The 17147-nt window shown below is 42.7% G+C and overlaps 1 protein-coding gene across 3 annotated transcripts in view; it reads right to left on the bottom strand.

The window, feature by feature from the left end:
* Positions 1-17147, bottom strand: part of LOC147304710 (ERC protein 2) — a 161827-nt gene that overhangs the window by 46132 nt on the left and 98548 nt on the right. For all 3 annotated transcript variants that reach the window (XM_086276622.1, XM_086276624.1, XM_086276623.1), the window contains one exon: positions 1562-1709. In XM_086276622.1, the coding sequence (XP_086132748.1) occupies positions 1562-1709 (148 nt within the window). The remainder of the gene's footprint in view (positions 1-1561; positions 1710-17147) is intronic.

Below are 17147 nucleotides of genomic sequence, written 5' to 3'. Positions count from 1 at the left end.
GGGACACATTTGTCCAGACTCTCTCCTCACAAATCTAAGCGCTACACTCTTCGTGTGTGTCTCTGTGTTTGCAAATGGGTTCGTCTGTGCTGAAGAAGGTCTTTGCCTCAAAGGGATGCAAGTCCAATGAAAGAAAAGTTTGTCTTCGAGCACGTGCCTTACACACACACACACACATGCACACATATGTACTAGATCTTGAAAAAGAGGGATATGGGGAGGTCAGACGGGGCAAAGCTATCTGTAAATCTATCTGCTGTGTCAAGATCAATTTTCTCCTAAGAGACTTCGAGTCCCATAATTCTTTGGCATTTCCTGGTCAGTTTCCTTCCGACACTTGCAGTTAAGGACCTGGGGACAGCACCCTATCCTGATATGTGTCAGTGGGTCAGTCGACAGACAACTCGTGTGTGTGTGATGTTAAAGAACACAACCTCCAGAGAGCTCATTTTGCAAAATGAACCACAGTAATGCAGGAACTACTTACCTTACGACCTCCCTAGCATAATAAATGACAAGGTGTGTCTATAGCACTGCAGTTAGATCCAATATTTACAATTTACATGCACATGCATTTTTAAAGACTTTAAGTAAAGACTAGTTGCATGCACGAAAAAGAAGAAAGCATGCATGTGGAATGCATGCTCGTCATCAGCTTTCCCTCACTTTTCTTCTTCACTTGCACCCCTTTGTTCTTGCCCTGGGCCTACAGACCACACCGTTGCAATTAGAGCTCATCGCATCATCAGGTGTACTGTAACTGCTAGTTACCCAACGGGAAAACATGACGAATCCAATGGCGATTAACAGATAATAGGCTTTCCTTGAAATTCCTCCAATGGAATTGCCCCCCCCCCGAACCTCTTTCCCGTTTACGAGGCACAAACAAACATAGATTCGCACTTAAATGCACAAGCAGCCACTGCATCTGTTGACTTTTAAATGCACCATCTTTCCCAGAAGCCCCTGTGACTCAGGAGATCGTATATATGGACTCCCTGCTGTTAGCTCATTACTATTAACATTCATGTTAGATCAGTCACTGATGTGGTCTGACTAGACCTTAATGATCCACATACTTCTCTCAGTCCCGTGTCATACTGCGAGTAGGATGGGAAATAGGTGAATGTGTGTAGGTACACGCGTGTTCTGGGATTTATCTCCGTTTCACCGCAAGATGTCAGCCAGAAAAGTCTGCTAGTGATTCACCGGTGATACAAACATACGTGTGCGACTCGGGCTGCAACATGACTGTTGAGGGAACAGCTCTGCGTATGTGTTTACGTGCCTGGAATCACAGCTTCTGCTTGAGTGACTTTTTGATGACTAAATGCAATAAGTGTGGTTAGAGGCGTGGAACTACCAGCAATTATTAACATCTATCTGTTCCTAGTTTTAAAACTCTAAACTCTTCCCATGAGGTATCTTTAATGTAAACGATCATGATCTGCAGCAGGTTTGAATTTGTAGCCCTGCTTTGAGTAGCAATGCCAGAATCTGTTGTAAAATGTGACCGAAAGGCAAAAACAAATATCTTTGTAGTTAAATATGGTGGATTTACCTGCTGTTTGAGCTGGTGCATGAGCCTGTCCTTCTCCCTCTTCAGAGCCATCACTTCCTCCTGGGCTTTCTTGCGTTTGGAGGAGGATAATTCTAGCAGGGCGATGTTGGCATCCTTTTCACTGATGGCTGCAAGCAAAGCCTGCTGCCTGACAGGGCGAGAAAAAGAAAGGACCGTACTGACTGATGGGTAAAGTGTTAACAGCAAGTCACGTCACGTTTTTAATATTTAGAAAGCAGACAGGTGTCGACTACAGAAAGCCCTACCGCAGCTGTATAGAGATGTCACAGGAAGCTCACTAATTCCAGCGCTCCCTAAACTCAGACAGCGATTCCACAGAAAAGAAGCAGACATCTTTGAAGTGGTCTGCTAAGTGTAGCATTTGTGGTACCTTACTATGACTCATGAGCATGTAATAGTGTAATAGGACCTAATGGAGCAGACTGAGCAGGATATGACATCTTTCTTATGTCACCCCTGGTTCCCACAGTGTCTGTGTGTGTTTGTGACTGTGTACAGAGGGGGTGGCTTCAAATGACTGTCCACAGGTGCAGGGGGGCAAGGAGGACATACCACCAAACTTCATCATGCACACAACCAGATGTACTAATTTAATCCCACAGAGCTCGATCTTGCATAAAGTCTGTGTGTTTGGGGAAGATCAGTGATGACTGTCTTCATCACAGTCATCAGCAGGATGTGTTTGACCTAAATTTGTGACTAACAAATTCTGTTTTCCCACTTTGGTAAGCATATACATTCTCACAGTTAGCCGGGCATGGACAAACCTCTGCTTTGGCTCTTTATGTTGTTTTCTTTGACAAAAATAAAAGATAAATGGCAAAAAGAAGCTCTAAACACACTTTCCTACAAAATACACTTCAGCTCATTTTATGATTTTCTTTTGTCTTCATCTTTTGAGAAGTTTGTCTGAATGATCATCACACCAAACTAGTTCACCGGTTCATACCTTCAGTGTAGACACTTAGGTTATTCTAAGCTGAATACTCCAGACTGTTAAAGGGCATTTGAAATTAAGAGGGTATTAAACAAGCATGTCGAGGTCATCTGTGGGTTTGTGTGAGGTGAAAGGTAGAGGAAGAGAAAGGAGGGTGCGTTAAAAATACACTTCGGTCTTTATTAAAAATTGACCTGCATTAGGGTGTTTTTATTCCATGATTTAAGTCCCTGCAGAAATAACTAAATTACGAAAAATAAACATGCTGAACTCAGAATAAAGGCCTGCTGGCCTGGGACTCCACATTTGATGTTTTTAGTACAATTATCTGCATGCCGCATCTGGATTCTCCCATTCAGGGCCATTAATAGCTCTTTGTGTATTGGTGTGTACTTGCATCTTGCGCATGTGTTTGCGTGTGCATGCATGTGGGTTCTGACATGGATTGGAGCAGCTAATCACACCATTAATCACGGCGCAGGACCAAAGTGACACTTTTCGTCTCCCCACACCTCCAGTGTTTTTCCTTTTAATGCTCACTGTAATGGGAACGAACACACACACACACACACACACACACACACACACACACACACACACACACACACACACACACACACCACACACACACACACACACAGAAGACTTGTAACAGAGCACGTGTCTTAGACTGCAGGCTTATTTTTCTTGAGCTGGCCATTCTTAGTCTAAATCAGCTAAAGAATTAAATAAATAGATAAAGTCCATATAGATCCACATCCTGTTTATAAAATCCATCCTCATACAGTTCACCATTACAAAGCTCAACAAACCTGATGAATTCTGGATTTTAAAGAATGGCACAACAGCAGTGCCCATTTCACTACTTTTTCTTTGGCTGCGTTAAATAGAGTGAAGAGGTGATGAACAGAGTCATATATGGGCAAGGAATGCAGCACAACATGTCACTGATCATAAACACTGTGTCAGATTAACGGCCAAAGCCTACATGCAGGATGGCCATCTTTACACCACATTGCCAGACATGGAAGCACAAAAATATTGAACCGCATCCAACCAGCCTCACAGCAAACGCTCGGATCTCTTTTAAGATAAAGTTCACACAGATGGAGCTGCAGAATTTTATCTTTACGGGTCAAAATGCTGCAGTAAATACAGCACGAATGCTTGAATGCAATATTATTCCTTTTTAACTGCACAGCATTAAGAATGGGACTTTCTACAGTTTAAGTAGCTGAAACACCGGGCAAAGCCAGGATGGCACAAGAGGAGAGTGCTTTTAAAAGTTCAGGGAATCAACCCCACTTTTTGTGAATGTATCAGGAAATGAGCCACCACTTTCTGAGCACTTCATGAAGGACATTTACACTGTCTCTGTTGAATAAACTTGTGTTTTCTAATAATAAAAAAGACACTTATAATATAACAAGGATGAATTTTCCTCCAGAAAAACCTCCATCTAAAGAAATGTCCTATAATTCTCTTCAGTCCTATTTAAATTCATCCATTTTAGACATTATGTCAATGCAGCAATGAAACCCTTAACTCAAATATAATTACAGCGTGTGTCAAATTACAGCTGAAGCGTGGCATATGCTGCTGTCTTTGAGGGAACAGTCGTCACCTTCATTACACCTGCATTCGCCTACGTCAGTCCCAAGAGAAGATTGCTGATCGAACCCGAGATGCTCTGAGCCCAGCAAAATGAAGCCTCTGAGCCAACGTGGCTGCCATGGTTCAATGCAAGCTAAATCGCTTCCAGTCTCTAAATTAACAAAGCGCGTTACAGTGAAGTCTCCTTGTGGGTGCTCACTAAGTGGTGCTGCGGGACTCTGCTGAGCGATGTCTTCCTAAAACAATAAAAAAGGGGCATTATTGTGATTAGTCTGCCTGTAAACCTCGTCTCCTACATCCTCAGTCGGTGATTGTGTGTGTCTGTGTGTGCGTGTGCTGATTAGTATTACTAACAGTCTTTGAACCTGAATCACACTGGAGTATTTAATCACATCTCATTTAAGTGGCCATTTGGCCTCAGTTGTTGAACAGACTTGCAATGTACATTAATCTAGAAGACAGGATTCATCTGTCAGGCACGAGCACACCCCACACACAAAGACAGATGCTCTATCTGCTGGCTGATCTTGAGTGGGTGAACCCTCTTTCTTTCCTCCTCTCTTGTCTTACTCCCTGCTTAACTTTAACTTGGCCTGTCCCACACAAACAAAGGATTATCTTCATTTCCCCCCCCAATTGAAAGGGTGACAATGAAATGGTTTTTCATGACAAACTTGTGATTAGTCTTCATAAAAGTCAAACCCCAAGCACTGGAAGGTCATGAGGTATGCTAATAAAAGGACGTATAAATCCAACTGCTGGAGCCCTGGTGTCAAAAAGCTCCTCTGCGAGGCAACTGTAGTTTAGCTGACATGATAAACACGATGCTCAGACAAACAACTGCGCAGCCTTGAATAAAGATCTCCCACAGCTCAACTATAGTTTTGGTATTGTGAGAAAAATGCGAGGTTCTGCAGAACAGCTGAACTGACATTTTATTTATAAGGGGTGAAATTCTCAGCTCAGCTACAACATGTGATTCCAATTGAAGCTTCATGGTCCCTGGGACATATTGAGACATTTGAATCTACAGACGTGGGAGATGGATGGCTAAAGTACATGACTGTGTGATGTGAAATGTGTGTGTGTTGGGGGGAGACAATATGGAAAGAAAAAGTGAAAGAAGAAGAAGAGGTGATGAAGACATCTTCGAGGTGGAGCTGCTGCTCAGAGCGCTTTACAAAGCCACGAGGTACACTGTCAGGTCAGGCAGATTTCTGGGAGACAAAAGGGTTAAGATGGGGTTAAAAGTGAGCATGAAACTGGGTACGTTCACACGTAGGCACATCAAAGAGTGAGGTTTTGATATGAAGAGATACCGTGGAGTTGGAGAGAAGGGATGTGTCAATGTGGAAAAAAAACAAACAATAAAAAAGATGGCAAGAGATGAAGGTAGCAGGAGAAAGGGAGTACGTGTTTGACAAGACTGAGTGCCACCTGTGTTGCATGAGAGAGAGTAGAGAGGGAAGAAAAGAAGGGGAGAGAAGTGGAGAGGAGAGGAGGAAGGGAAGAAAGGAGCAAAGGTAAAGATTTAGGAGTCCCAGCAGACCCTAAATCAGCTCAGCGCACTGCATGTTGTTATTCCTAGGTGTCACGGTTGAGGGATATGTGTTTATAATTTGTGTTATGACTTACTTGAAATTATGAGCGTGGAGAGTCAGCCGGACAGAAACAGATGCATCTGTGCGATGCCCAAGGGAACCATCAATACTGTCTACCCCTAAGCGCAGTGTGTGCATGTGCTGCATATTCATGTGTGCATGTATTTGCCTGTCCATAAATGCATTTGTGCTTTCATCTCCATGTGTGCATGTATGATGTATTTTGTTTGCAGGAACACGGGGAGTCCTCTAATATCTGCTCCCAAACCATCTATTATGACGTCTTCCCGTTTGTGATCATGCCTTTCCACCACTTAGCTGTCCGGCTCTGCAGAAACATTCCTGGGGCACTTTATGGTGGTTTCTTGATTGTGGGTGTGTAAAGGTGCAGTACAAGTCTGGGGGCCCCTGTCTAGGCAGTTCTAGAAGCCTGTGGTGAGAGCAAGCAGAGGACATGAGAATGGGGCATGGTTGAGTGACACTATTATTTATGGTCTTGGAGTCATGTGTTATTTACAGCTAAGAAGGTAGGAAAAAGTCTATGTCCAACATAAAACACACGCTCAACCTACATTTGGTGAGCTTTCTGCAAAGCCAGTTGAGAGGATAAAGCCGTGTCTTAACTTTAAATGTGGGTAAAATGTATTTTTATGAGGTCCTAGTTTTGGCTGCCTTGGTTTGGATTAGCTCCATGCTAACCTGTAGCAGCTAACCTGCAGCCACATGCAAGATCCACATATTATCCGCTTCCTTTTGTATGCTCGGCCGGATTTAAGCCTTTATTTATCTTAATCTACAAGGTAGGATTTATCCAAACCCACCACAAATAAAACTTGCATGACTGCCTTGTTTGTTCCTTTGGAGCAGTTGCTTTATGTATATAGGTCATTACATGTAAATTGTGAGCTTCAAATTTCACATGCTAACCTTGAGCTGCGCTTCCCAAGAAAAAAACACGACAGCAGATGGTTCTCCCAGAACTAGACCAGGTTATGTGTGTTTTCACTTCACTAATAAAATATACAACGCACTTACTCTGCTAACCCCCACTCCCACACTAGTGCTCTGACTGGTGGGTGGTGGTGGGAGTCTAATTGAAAGAGTATGTATCAGTTTTACAGCAACAAGAGGGAAAATACGAGGGGACAAAAATCAACAAATCTGCCAAAACTAGCCAAATGTTTAGAGTTGGAGCAGGGACGAGGAGAGATGGCTGACTGCTCCCAGAGATGAGCAGGACCAGACGGCCACCGCTGCATTCCAGAAAGAAAGAGGGGGGAGAGAGATAGAGAGACCCAGACGGAGAGGAAACGAGTGCAGGAGACCAGGTGGCCGTGCGATTGCAGACAAAGGAGATGAAAAGTGCATTCGGTCTTGAAACAAAAAATTTGCAAAGGCGATGCCAACATCAAAAACAAGCAAGAATGTAAATGAACATTAATGCCAAGTTGAGGCGGCCGTACATTTTCAGTGCTGGTTGTTTGTTTCTTTATCTCTCTTACAGACAGAAATAAGCATCAAGGTGTGTTTCGTAAAACTCAGTGGAGGGTGATGTAATAACAATATCAGTCTCATATCTGTGCATAAAGTGTGAACCTCTACTCAGGTTGATTGCTTAGAATAACAACTGAACAAGGCTCTCATTCAGAATCAGAGCTCAAGCACAAATCTGTGAGTAAACCATGAATACAATCTTTCACGCACAAATGTGCATGAAATTATTTGTGCTCTACAAACAAATCTATCACAATCCCGCTTTTGCATTTAAAAAGCTACTGCTAGTATTTACTAAAAAGAGGCAAAGTGTCAGTTTTGCAACTCTAAGGTATTTTTGTGGGTGGCCTTATTTTAGATTGTATTTGTAGGACTTATAACTAAACTTAACTGAGTGTCAGAGGAAGGAGGAGACTCCGAACAGTCACAGCATTTTTAACAGATATTTCCTTTATATTGAAAATTCTCATTAAGCTGCCTCCAACATCTGAATTACAACACTGTTCCTCTAACACCTGCAGTTACAGTGTATGATTTCTCTTTGCAGACTGCCCCCATTCTCACCACTCCTTGTTTTTGACCAGTGTATGCATGACTGAAATGAACTGACTGAATCACTGTTTAGATATCAACGCATCATTACCTGCAGAACATTCATCTTCTGTCGGTGCATTTTGCAATTTTGCCAATGCGTTAATGTGACAGACTTAGTAATCCTACCGTCTTAATGCTCAAGAATATGGACGTTTTTCAATAATTGCCATGAATTTCTTGTCCATCCCCACAGATCAGGTATTTCTTGTCCCAGTTACCATCTTTTTCTTATGATCAGTTTTTCTGTCTTTCTGATCTTTACTGTCAGAAATCTTCTTTGTTGTTCTTTAGCCAAAGTGAGTGTTTCAGGGTAAACAATATGCTAAACCCCTGTTTTTTTTCTCCACGCCCAAGTCTTGGTTTTGTTTGTTTTTTCTCAACCATCATCACTTTGGAAAGGTATGTCTTCTCTGGCATCCAACACCGACACCACGTTTTCAGACCTTCTTCTTTTTTTTCTTAGTGTTGCAGTTTCCTCTCTTGCAACATCCACTTTCACCACTTCACCCCGAGGTAAACGTGTTTCTTTTTATAGAGAAACGGGGGGCGTGACAGTATGCAGCTAGTATGCAGAATGCATGAGCATGCTGATTTATTTGGTGTGATTGATCAGAATGATTCACTAACACCCACATGGTGGTAAGAACAAAACTGGTCAGTGCACACGGTAATAATTTTGCATGTGCAGTTATTTTTTGCACAGTATAAGAATATACCATGCACATACATACACATATTGGTGAATGAGGCCTACGGAGAACAGCTAGCCTCACTAATGCTATAAGATGCCAACCAATACCTCAAAAACACTTCAAAGGTTATTTAGGGTTTGATGGGTTTTCTATAAAGGTACTTGGTGGAACTTATTCTTTCCAGAACATAGCCAGATGCAGCGAGCTTGGACGTGTACCCACCGTCTTATTGTAACAATAAAGTTTGTACAAAGCTTAGACGTGTCTGCCCACAGCCAGCAGTCAACTCTATAGAGGGGATGAACAGAGCAGACAAACGTAGCTGAACATATCCTGAATCTTGCACTTTAAAAGCACACAGATCTAAGACGAGCATCACTCTGCACTTTTTAAAGCAAATGAATGTATTGAATAAAACATTGAACTATTATTTTATAAATACAACCACAAAACAACTAATTGCATTATATATGCTCTGTTATGTCCAGCCTTATTTCCCTTAAGTCCCAGGTAAATTAGCAATGTTGTTAAAACAACATCTTTTCTGGATAGCTCCATGTGTGCCCATGTGAGCTTGGCCAAGTAAGTGTGTGTGCCGGCATAGATTTCCCAGTGTAACCTCATTGTGTGAGTGTGATAAAGACACAGATTTCACATAAGTCAAAGCTTTAACCAATCAGAAGAGCTGTCTGACACCAGGGCCTGAAACCTACTAATAGCAGAGCAGGGCTTTCCATTCGCTTAAAGGGAGGTTTGTTCTGTCTTTATTGTCATTCAGCTGACTGACTGACAGTGTTTCCCCAAGGCGCAAGAAACAAGACAGGAGGCTGCACTGTACCACACACGTGCAAAGCTGCTCTGTCTCGCACACAAGTACAGACACACAGCAGCTGGATTCTTTAAAGCTGCCTGTCATCTGACAGAGAGGTGAGGGTAAGAGTAACATAGCTTCAGTCACACAGTGTAAGAAGACACACACATTCACACCTACACCGAGGGAGGGAGAAGCATATGCAGTAACAGAAAGTGTGTAATAGTCAGTGTATAAATAGTTACATGTTCAGACAGTTCTTCAGCATCATAATATCAAACTGTACATAATGCACACTGAAAAGAAACTGTTAGATTTTTTCATCTGCAACAATAAAAGCCACCTTGGTTTCCTCAATACAAAATATTAATCATTGATTCAAACTGATTCTTTCCAGGATCCTCATGACATTTTCACATTTCTTCTAAAGTGTGTGCAACCCTCTGCAATCACAATCATTAATCTGCTGCAGAGTTAGAGCTAAATGGTAAATGGCCTGTATTTATATAGCGCTTTACTAGTCCCTAAGGACCCCAAAGTGCTTTACATATCCAGTCATCCACACATTCACACACACATTCACACACTGGTGATGGCAGCTACATTGTAGCCACAGCCACCCTGGGGCGCACTGACAGAGGCGAGGCTGCCGGACACTGGCGCCACCGGGCCCTCTGACCACCACCAGTAGGCAACGGGTGAAGTGTCTCGCCCAAGGACACAACGACCGAGACTGTCCAAGCCGGGGCTCGAACCGGCAACCTTCCGATTACAAGGCGAACTCCCAACTCTTGAGCCACGATCGCCCCTAAGCTAGAATCCACTGATAATTAACCACTTTCCCTTTCTTCCTGCACCAGATCTACTCTACACTGTCTTTAAAGTCAGCTCCAAAGAAACACCTTCTGCATTGCGTCATTTAAACGCTGTCTTTATGGCCTTGTATGTTCCACTGCATTATAATAACCCTCTGTCCAACAGATCATCACAGGCCTTTGAACAGGAAATGTCTTTTTCTCCTTCTCAGGCCTCCTTCCATCACTCCTTCTCTCCTCCCTTTCTCTTCCTAATCAAAGAGAGGAGCAATTCTTTACAGAAGAGAATGGAATTACCTCCGCCATGGACTTGGACCTCTCTATCATTCGGTATCTCTCTCCCTCTATCATTCTCTATTCTGCTCTGGCGTGCCCTATACTCACTCCAAAGTGGGGCTAAATATTAAGTTCAAGGAGGTTACGCAAACACGTTGAAACAGCCATCCTTGGCCTAAATATTACCCTCAAACCTTCAATTACCCGCCTTGCCTCTCTCCCCTCATCCCCCTCGCCTTTCCTGTCCTCGGCATGGGTTCTCTCTCACTCCGGTCATCTAACTTCAGCCTGGAAATACAGTGCGCACTCATGACGCGGGGCCAAAAGGCCTTAAAAATGTCAGGGGCAGAGAGTCCAACATTGTGGTGCACTGTAACACATACACACATACAAAGCTTCACCCAAAATACACATGTACACACAATCCGATGAAAGACGGGTCCACAAAACAGTGAGAGCGAGTACCCCTGGTGTATTTTCTCTGAGTTCCAAATGCAGGCCCTGGCGGTGGACCACAGCTGAACCACAGCCGACATGCGGTGGGATGGGAGGCCACCACACTCACTTCCCTTAAAGAAGCAATAGACACGCACACACACAAACAGGGGATCACAAAAAGACACAGGCATTAAATCAGACACACACACACATGTTCAGCATTTTTCTGGACAGGACTGTCATGACGATAGGTCCGTGTTTAAAAAGCAGTTTGAGGTGAAGGGACAGATCTGTATGGGCTGTTTCCCACAATGCTTTGCCAGACAATTACACAACCCAATTAATGTGGTTACTACAGCACAGCTAGGACTTCACTCTAAGCAAACTGTGTATGTACGTGTGCGTGATAAAGAAGATGCGTGTACTCTCCTTTGGCCGGTATTACTCTCAGAATTATAGCTTTCGTTGGAGCTTACACTCGTCTATTTCCCGTCACTGTGTAAAGGACACACAAGGTCACACTAACATTCACCCCACACTCCATCAGCCAATCGGAGTTATTTCCAATCACAGCCACATGAGCTCAGGGAATATAAAAGCTGCATAACTAGACTGTGCTCGCTACTAAAACAGCTCCTTTCAAAGAATTAACAGTAAATAAATGCTGCGACACAGTTGTGTTTTACAAAACCGGTTATGAAATTTAATTACATAGAAGTAATGAGTTGTACCCATATACATCATAAAATATGGGGCCAGACAGAAAGTCTATGAAATGTACAAATGTGCACACACAGGGGTCTAGGTGAGGGTGTTGATTAAAAGAGTCGTGCCAGGTCTGGACAAGTCTGCTCATATTTAGACAGATCAGTGAGGATCATGGGATCAAAGGAAACATGATTACTACCTGGCCTTCTGATTTAAAAAAATCACTATTATTTCCCCGTCAGTAAAAACAGGAATACATATTTCAGCATGTTCGCTCTATGGCTCTCACGCACGCACACAGGCACGCACATGCGAAAGCAACACTCAGACAAACTCACGGGACATTTGCAGACACAATGACTTGCACCGGTGCACAGTGGACACGGAGGTAGACACAAGAACACACCTACATACACAGTCTCACACATACAACCGCGCCGCTCTGTAATCTGGGTAATTTGTACTTTGAAGCTAGTGTAGACAGATGATGGCCTCTGGAACATTCAGTCTGTTGTGTCACTGGATGTGCAGGTTCGCCGGTTGGTGTGAATTCCCAATAGACACATCCCCCACCCGCTACCCGAAAGTATAGCTGTTGTGAATAAGGTTCGTGTGAGAAGAGACACTGGCACAGCTTGTACTCTTCTCATTATTCCAATTCTTGTATGACTTCTTGTAAGACTGAGTGTGTGTGGCTTTGCAAACTTTATGAGGGTATGAAAATTAAAGCTGCAAGTGCCGACACACAGGCGCAGAAATGCACATGCAAGCATGAAACAGCAAAAGTGTGCGCCTTTTGATAATTGCAGCAGAGAGGGGAACTTTCTTCTCCTAACCTTGAGCTGCTCCCATCGAGACCAGTTTCCCTTCGTCTACTTTTCTCATGCATTGGAATTATAAATGAATCCACACACAATATTCATAGATAAACACACACAACGTCATAAATGCTCTGCTGGGCCTCCACCACACCTGTGCATAAATTCCAGCATACATCTGTTTTTTAATAAAGAGACCTGTGGCAGTGTGCAGTTACATGCTGCTGACAGACTCACTGATTTCCAGATAGATAACATACACATCCAACTCAGCTCCCTTGGCACATTACATCACAGTTATTTTAATAATGGCTTCAACTGAGTCCTTTTTCTGGCTATGATTACATATAGGAGATTGTGTGTCTGCATGAATGTTCTTTCTTTTTTTTACTCCTTTACTATTAAATTATCACTTTGTGGTCATCTCAATGTAATTTTAAGAGTCTGAGGAGTTTAAGTTCATTATAATGTTGTTCTAAACACACGTTGGGCGCCTTATGAGGGCTACATTAAATGTCAAAGATAAAAAGAAATTCAAACTGCATCCACAGTATGTATGCAAGTGTGTGTGCATCCTGTGAGGAGGCAGCTAGTACTGTGTTGTTCTGTGTAGATATGTGATGTTGCTCCATTAACACTGCAAAGTTGTGGATGAGGGTGGGATCTTTTTTTTTGGTTTATGGTCTCTCACCCACCACTTAGCTGCTCTTTGTCAAAGCCATTCTGACAATGTGTTCAGGTATAATACAGCCCAAAGAGCTTCCTACAACAATCTGTGTCACGTGTGGATGTCTTCCCTTTCCCCTGTGAATTCCCTAACACTAAATCTGACTGTTTGACACGGCAGAGAAAATGCAGGTGTGTTTTTGTGTTTCCTGGATCTTAAAGGAAAACACGCTGATATACTAGAGAAAGACGATATTACAGATGGGAAAAGAGCTCAGAAAAGGTTTAAAACATTACTTACAACTAAAAAAAATAAGAAATAAAGGTCTCATTTTAGAGCTGTACAGTGATGCATTAACAAACAGCTTTCTTTTTTCTTTGTCTGAAAAAGGCCTGGAGACCACCTCGGTGCTGCAGAAGATCTGCTGCATAGGTGCAGACACATGTGCAAACATTGTGACATCTCTCTGCGTCACAGAACAGCAACACTGAAAGAAGGTGAGGAGCATTTTAGCATGCAAGAAAGATATGTTTATTGCTCTTTTATCTGCAGTCATGCAGTCAGACATACCAGGAAATTGCTCAGAAGTTTGGGGAACAATTGGCACGAAAAGCCTGTAGCTGACATGTCAGGATGTCTACAGTGCGGTGTGCGTGCAGACACGTGGGCTTGTGTTTCTCTGTATATGTGTATGAAAGCTTTCAGTGTTTATCCCGCTTGGTTCTGTTTTTGCCAATGTGTCCGTGTACACATTCACGAGTTTATCATGCACTGAGCTCCCGGAGTGACATGTCAGGACACTGATGTTAGGAAACTGAGACACTCTGAGCCTGATAAACAAACCATGCCGGGAGGAGGACCTAAACAATGTTCCGCAATTGCTTTATTGCTCAGTGTTTGCCCTAGGTGTCACGTTACTGAGATCTTCAGCACCATAAAAGCGTTCTCTATGGTTCAGGCTTGTGTTAGAGTGTGTGTTTGCTCTGGCAGAGGCTCCCTTGTGACTGGTTATATTGGACATGCTCAAACAAAGCCAAACACACAACAGGAGCCACAAGCAATTAGGCCTGCCATAGAGCATAACTCTCTGAACACCCTCTGATTTCCCCTCACCATCTACTAATTTCCCTCTCTACTTACGCATTTTGCACTACCATCCAACATCCACAACTCACACTAAGAGGTTAGCCTCTGCTACATTTGTGCTCTGCTCCGTGCACTTATCCTCGGTGACATTTGTGGCAACAATACCATTTGCCTTTATGTCGTCTTTCGGCATAAAATGTTAACGTCAGACAGCAGAACACTGCTGACTGGCAAGGAAAGGCTTGTAATGCTAGCAGGCAGTCTAATCCTTCGGATTAATATAAATTAAGATGGTTTAGTTTGAGAGTCAGCGTCTTCATTTCATCCTGTCAAAGAGACATTTGTTTTTACCCAAACTATGACAACAATCCTTCTCCTTCTACTTTCTCTTCTATTGTTTGGTGCAATGTGAAACATTACATGCTTTACATTTCTGCTACCTAATTCTCAATTCCTTCCTGTATAGTAAACAAGTAAAGTCAGACATAAACTGATGGACATTCATTTTGAATTAGATCCCCTGAAGCCTGAGCAGAGGTTGATATCTCATTGCTTGTGGCTTGGACAGGAGACAAAGTGAAGATCTGTTTCAAATCAATGTAAGAAAAACGGGTAAACTCAATCTTGGTCAACCCCTTTCTCTTTCTGCCCCCAACCCTTGTGCTCCTCTCTCTTTGTCTTCCTGATCCTCTCTTGCTGTTTTTGGGCGTCTCTTTGGCCTTCCGTCACTAAACACCTCATAAGAGAGACATCACTTTGTGCATGACGACAGGACGAAGAGATGGAACGGTGCTGCGAGTGTGTTTCTTCTACAGAGGCCCCCAAAGAGGTTTCAGCAAGCCTCAATGGCACTCAGAGAATTCCCAATTTAGATCTACGGAGGATTCCCACAACAGCAAAGACTGTGGTAGACGTACAGCTTCCACAGGAAAAAGGAAAAAGCTAAAAACCTAATTTTAAGACTGACTTGACTGGTGATTTGATTCACGCAGTGCAGTACATGCAGTTTTCAAGCCGCTGTGACCACGGAGATTTAAGTCAATTTAGACAAGGCTTCAAATTAACTCCACAAAAATGTGACCAAAGGTGAAAGGTACTTCACGATGGCTGCCTAGTCTTGCTCAATGATAGTATGCGTGCTCTTACACATATACTCGCACCAAAGTTGCATTAATTAATTACCATTATTTTAATTCTCATTTATTTCTGAATAGGTCGATATGAATTCCTCGCTGCTTGTCCCGTGTGTGTGTATAAACCTTTTGTAGTGGCTAATGTAGCCATACACACACATGTTCTTTATGGGAAAGCTAATGGAGCCGAGTTCTTCCTGTCTGTGTGATGTGGTTCACTGTCGTTTGATGTGCTCAGGAATCTTGAATAGGAGAGCACCCCGAGCTGATCTTATCACATAAAAGCCCTCGCAATGGAAGAAGACACTCAACTCTGTTTTTTAACTTAATAGAGATCTGGGTCCCTGCTCCTGCATGTGTGCGTGTAACTGAGCCCTCGTGCACGTGCGCACCATTTCTCTAATTCAATCGAGTGTGTAACCTGAGGCCAAACACACACATTTGATTTCAGTAAATCCTGAACCTGGAGACCTGTGTCAAGAATGGATCGGAGACATGTCAGATACGTCAGTGTGCGTTACTGCGAGTGTGTGTGTGTGTGTGCGTGTGCGTGTGCGTGTGCGTGTGTGTGTGTGGGAAGGGAGCATAAGAAGCACAGGAAAAAAACAGAGATTTCACTTTTGTTATTTCTTTTTTGATTTTGCATTGAAATTACATCATATGTGACAAGTGTGTGTGTTTAAGATGCACGCATTTGAGCACACCTGTTTTGATGTTCTTGTTGAGTTTTAACCTTTTAAAAACTACGACGGCTGGTTTTGTGCTCATGTTCTTTGTGTTTGCTTACAGGCTCAAGGCGTAGTCAGTCCATGCCTTAGCTATATTGTCATTTGCCAGATAGTCTGCTCAAGTTCAACTGCACTGACACGCCAAGAGCTGCACTACAGTTTACTTAAGTTTTGAGTTTTATTAAAGTATAAATGTATGAAAAGCACGTAGTCTTCATTCAAAAGATGACAGTGTTAAAAATCCTGCGACCCAGCGGTCACGACTGCTTTAGATCATCATCAAGTACGATTCGAGAGCAGTCGAACTCTTTTTAAGTAGCAAAAAATGCTTCGTCACTCATCTAAGTGACTTCTTCAGTCCTCACCACGTCCGTAAGAACAGAATCAACTCTCTGGAATTTCCTTTCCCGGATGATTGAACGCGCGTCAAGACATCTTTAACTTGCAAAGAAAACTGAAGGATCCATCAAAGGTTTGAACAGGTAAGCTTACCCACAGAGAGAAATGCAAGAGAACACAGCCTAATATTAACGTCATGCTTTCAACAAAGGTCTCACACATCATAATAACTTAAACATGCACAGCCTCTTATGAAGGCATTTATTAGTGCCTCAGTTCTACACACACACACTGTTAATATTCTGTGTTTCATCAGACTCAAAGCCGCGCCATTGTCTTTGCTCAGATCCCCTCCAGTCATTCTTGTCTCTGCAAGCTGTTGTTTGTTTAGCGGTGACCAGTCCTGTCTCTACGCAGTCTGTCCGCCCACATTAAGGCCTCTTCTGTCTTATTGATGCGAGCTTTAAAGAGGAAGGACTATACAGATTAAACTGTGGTTGCCATCCTGAATAGATGTGACGCACGTACCAAATAAACTTTGGTTTTTAGTTTTTTTTTTTTAGTTTTCTTTCTTCATTCTTTCTCTTTTTGCTGGGATTTGTTTGTTTTTTTTTCTTTGGACAGTAACTGTGATGTTATAAAAATGAGACAAAACGTTTTATTGCAGAGTTGTGAAAGTTAACAGTGTCTGGATGCTTGTGAATGTTAATTTCTTACCACAAACAAATAAGGCAAATGTGGTTTCTTTGCTTTTATAAGATTTGAAGTCTTAGTGGCGGGCTTAAATTCAGCGACCTCCTTTCCCTCAAGGTTT

Source organism: Aulonocara sp. 'chitande type north' Nkhata Bay, linkage group LG20 (assembly GCF_057382095.1).
Source record: "Aulonocara sp. 'chitande type north' Nkhata Bay isolate Kocher_YH1m ecotype deep benthic linkage group LG20, A_spYH_male_GT1.1, whole genome shotgun sequence".
Lineage (NCBI taxonomy): Eukaryota > Metazoa > Chordata > Actinopteri > Cichliformes > Cichlidae > Aulonocara > Aulonocara sp. 'chitande type north' Nkhata Bay.
This window is presented reverse-complemented; position numbering and strand designations above follow the sequence as displayed.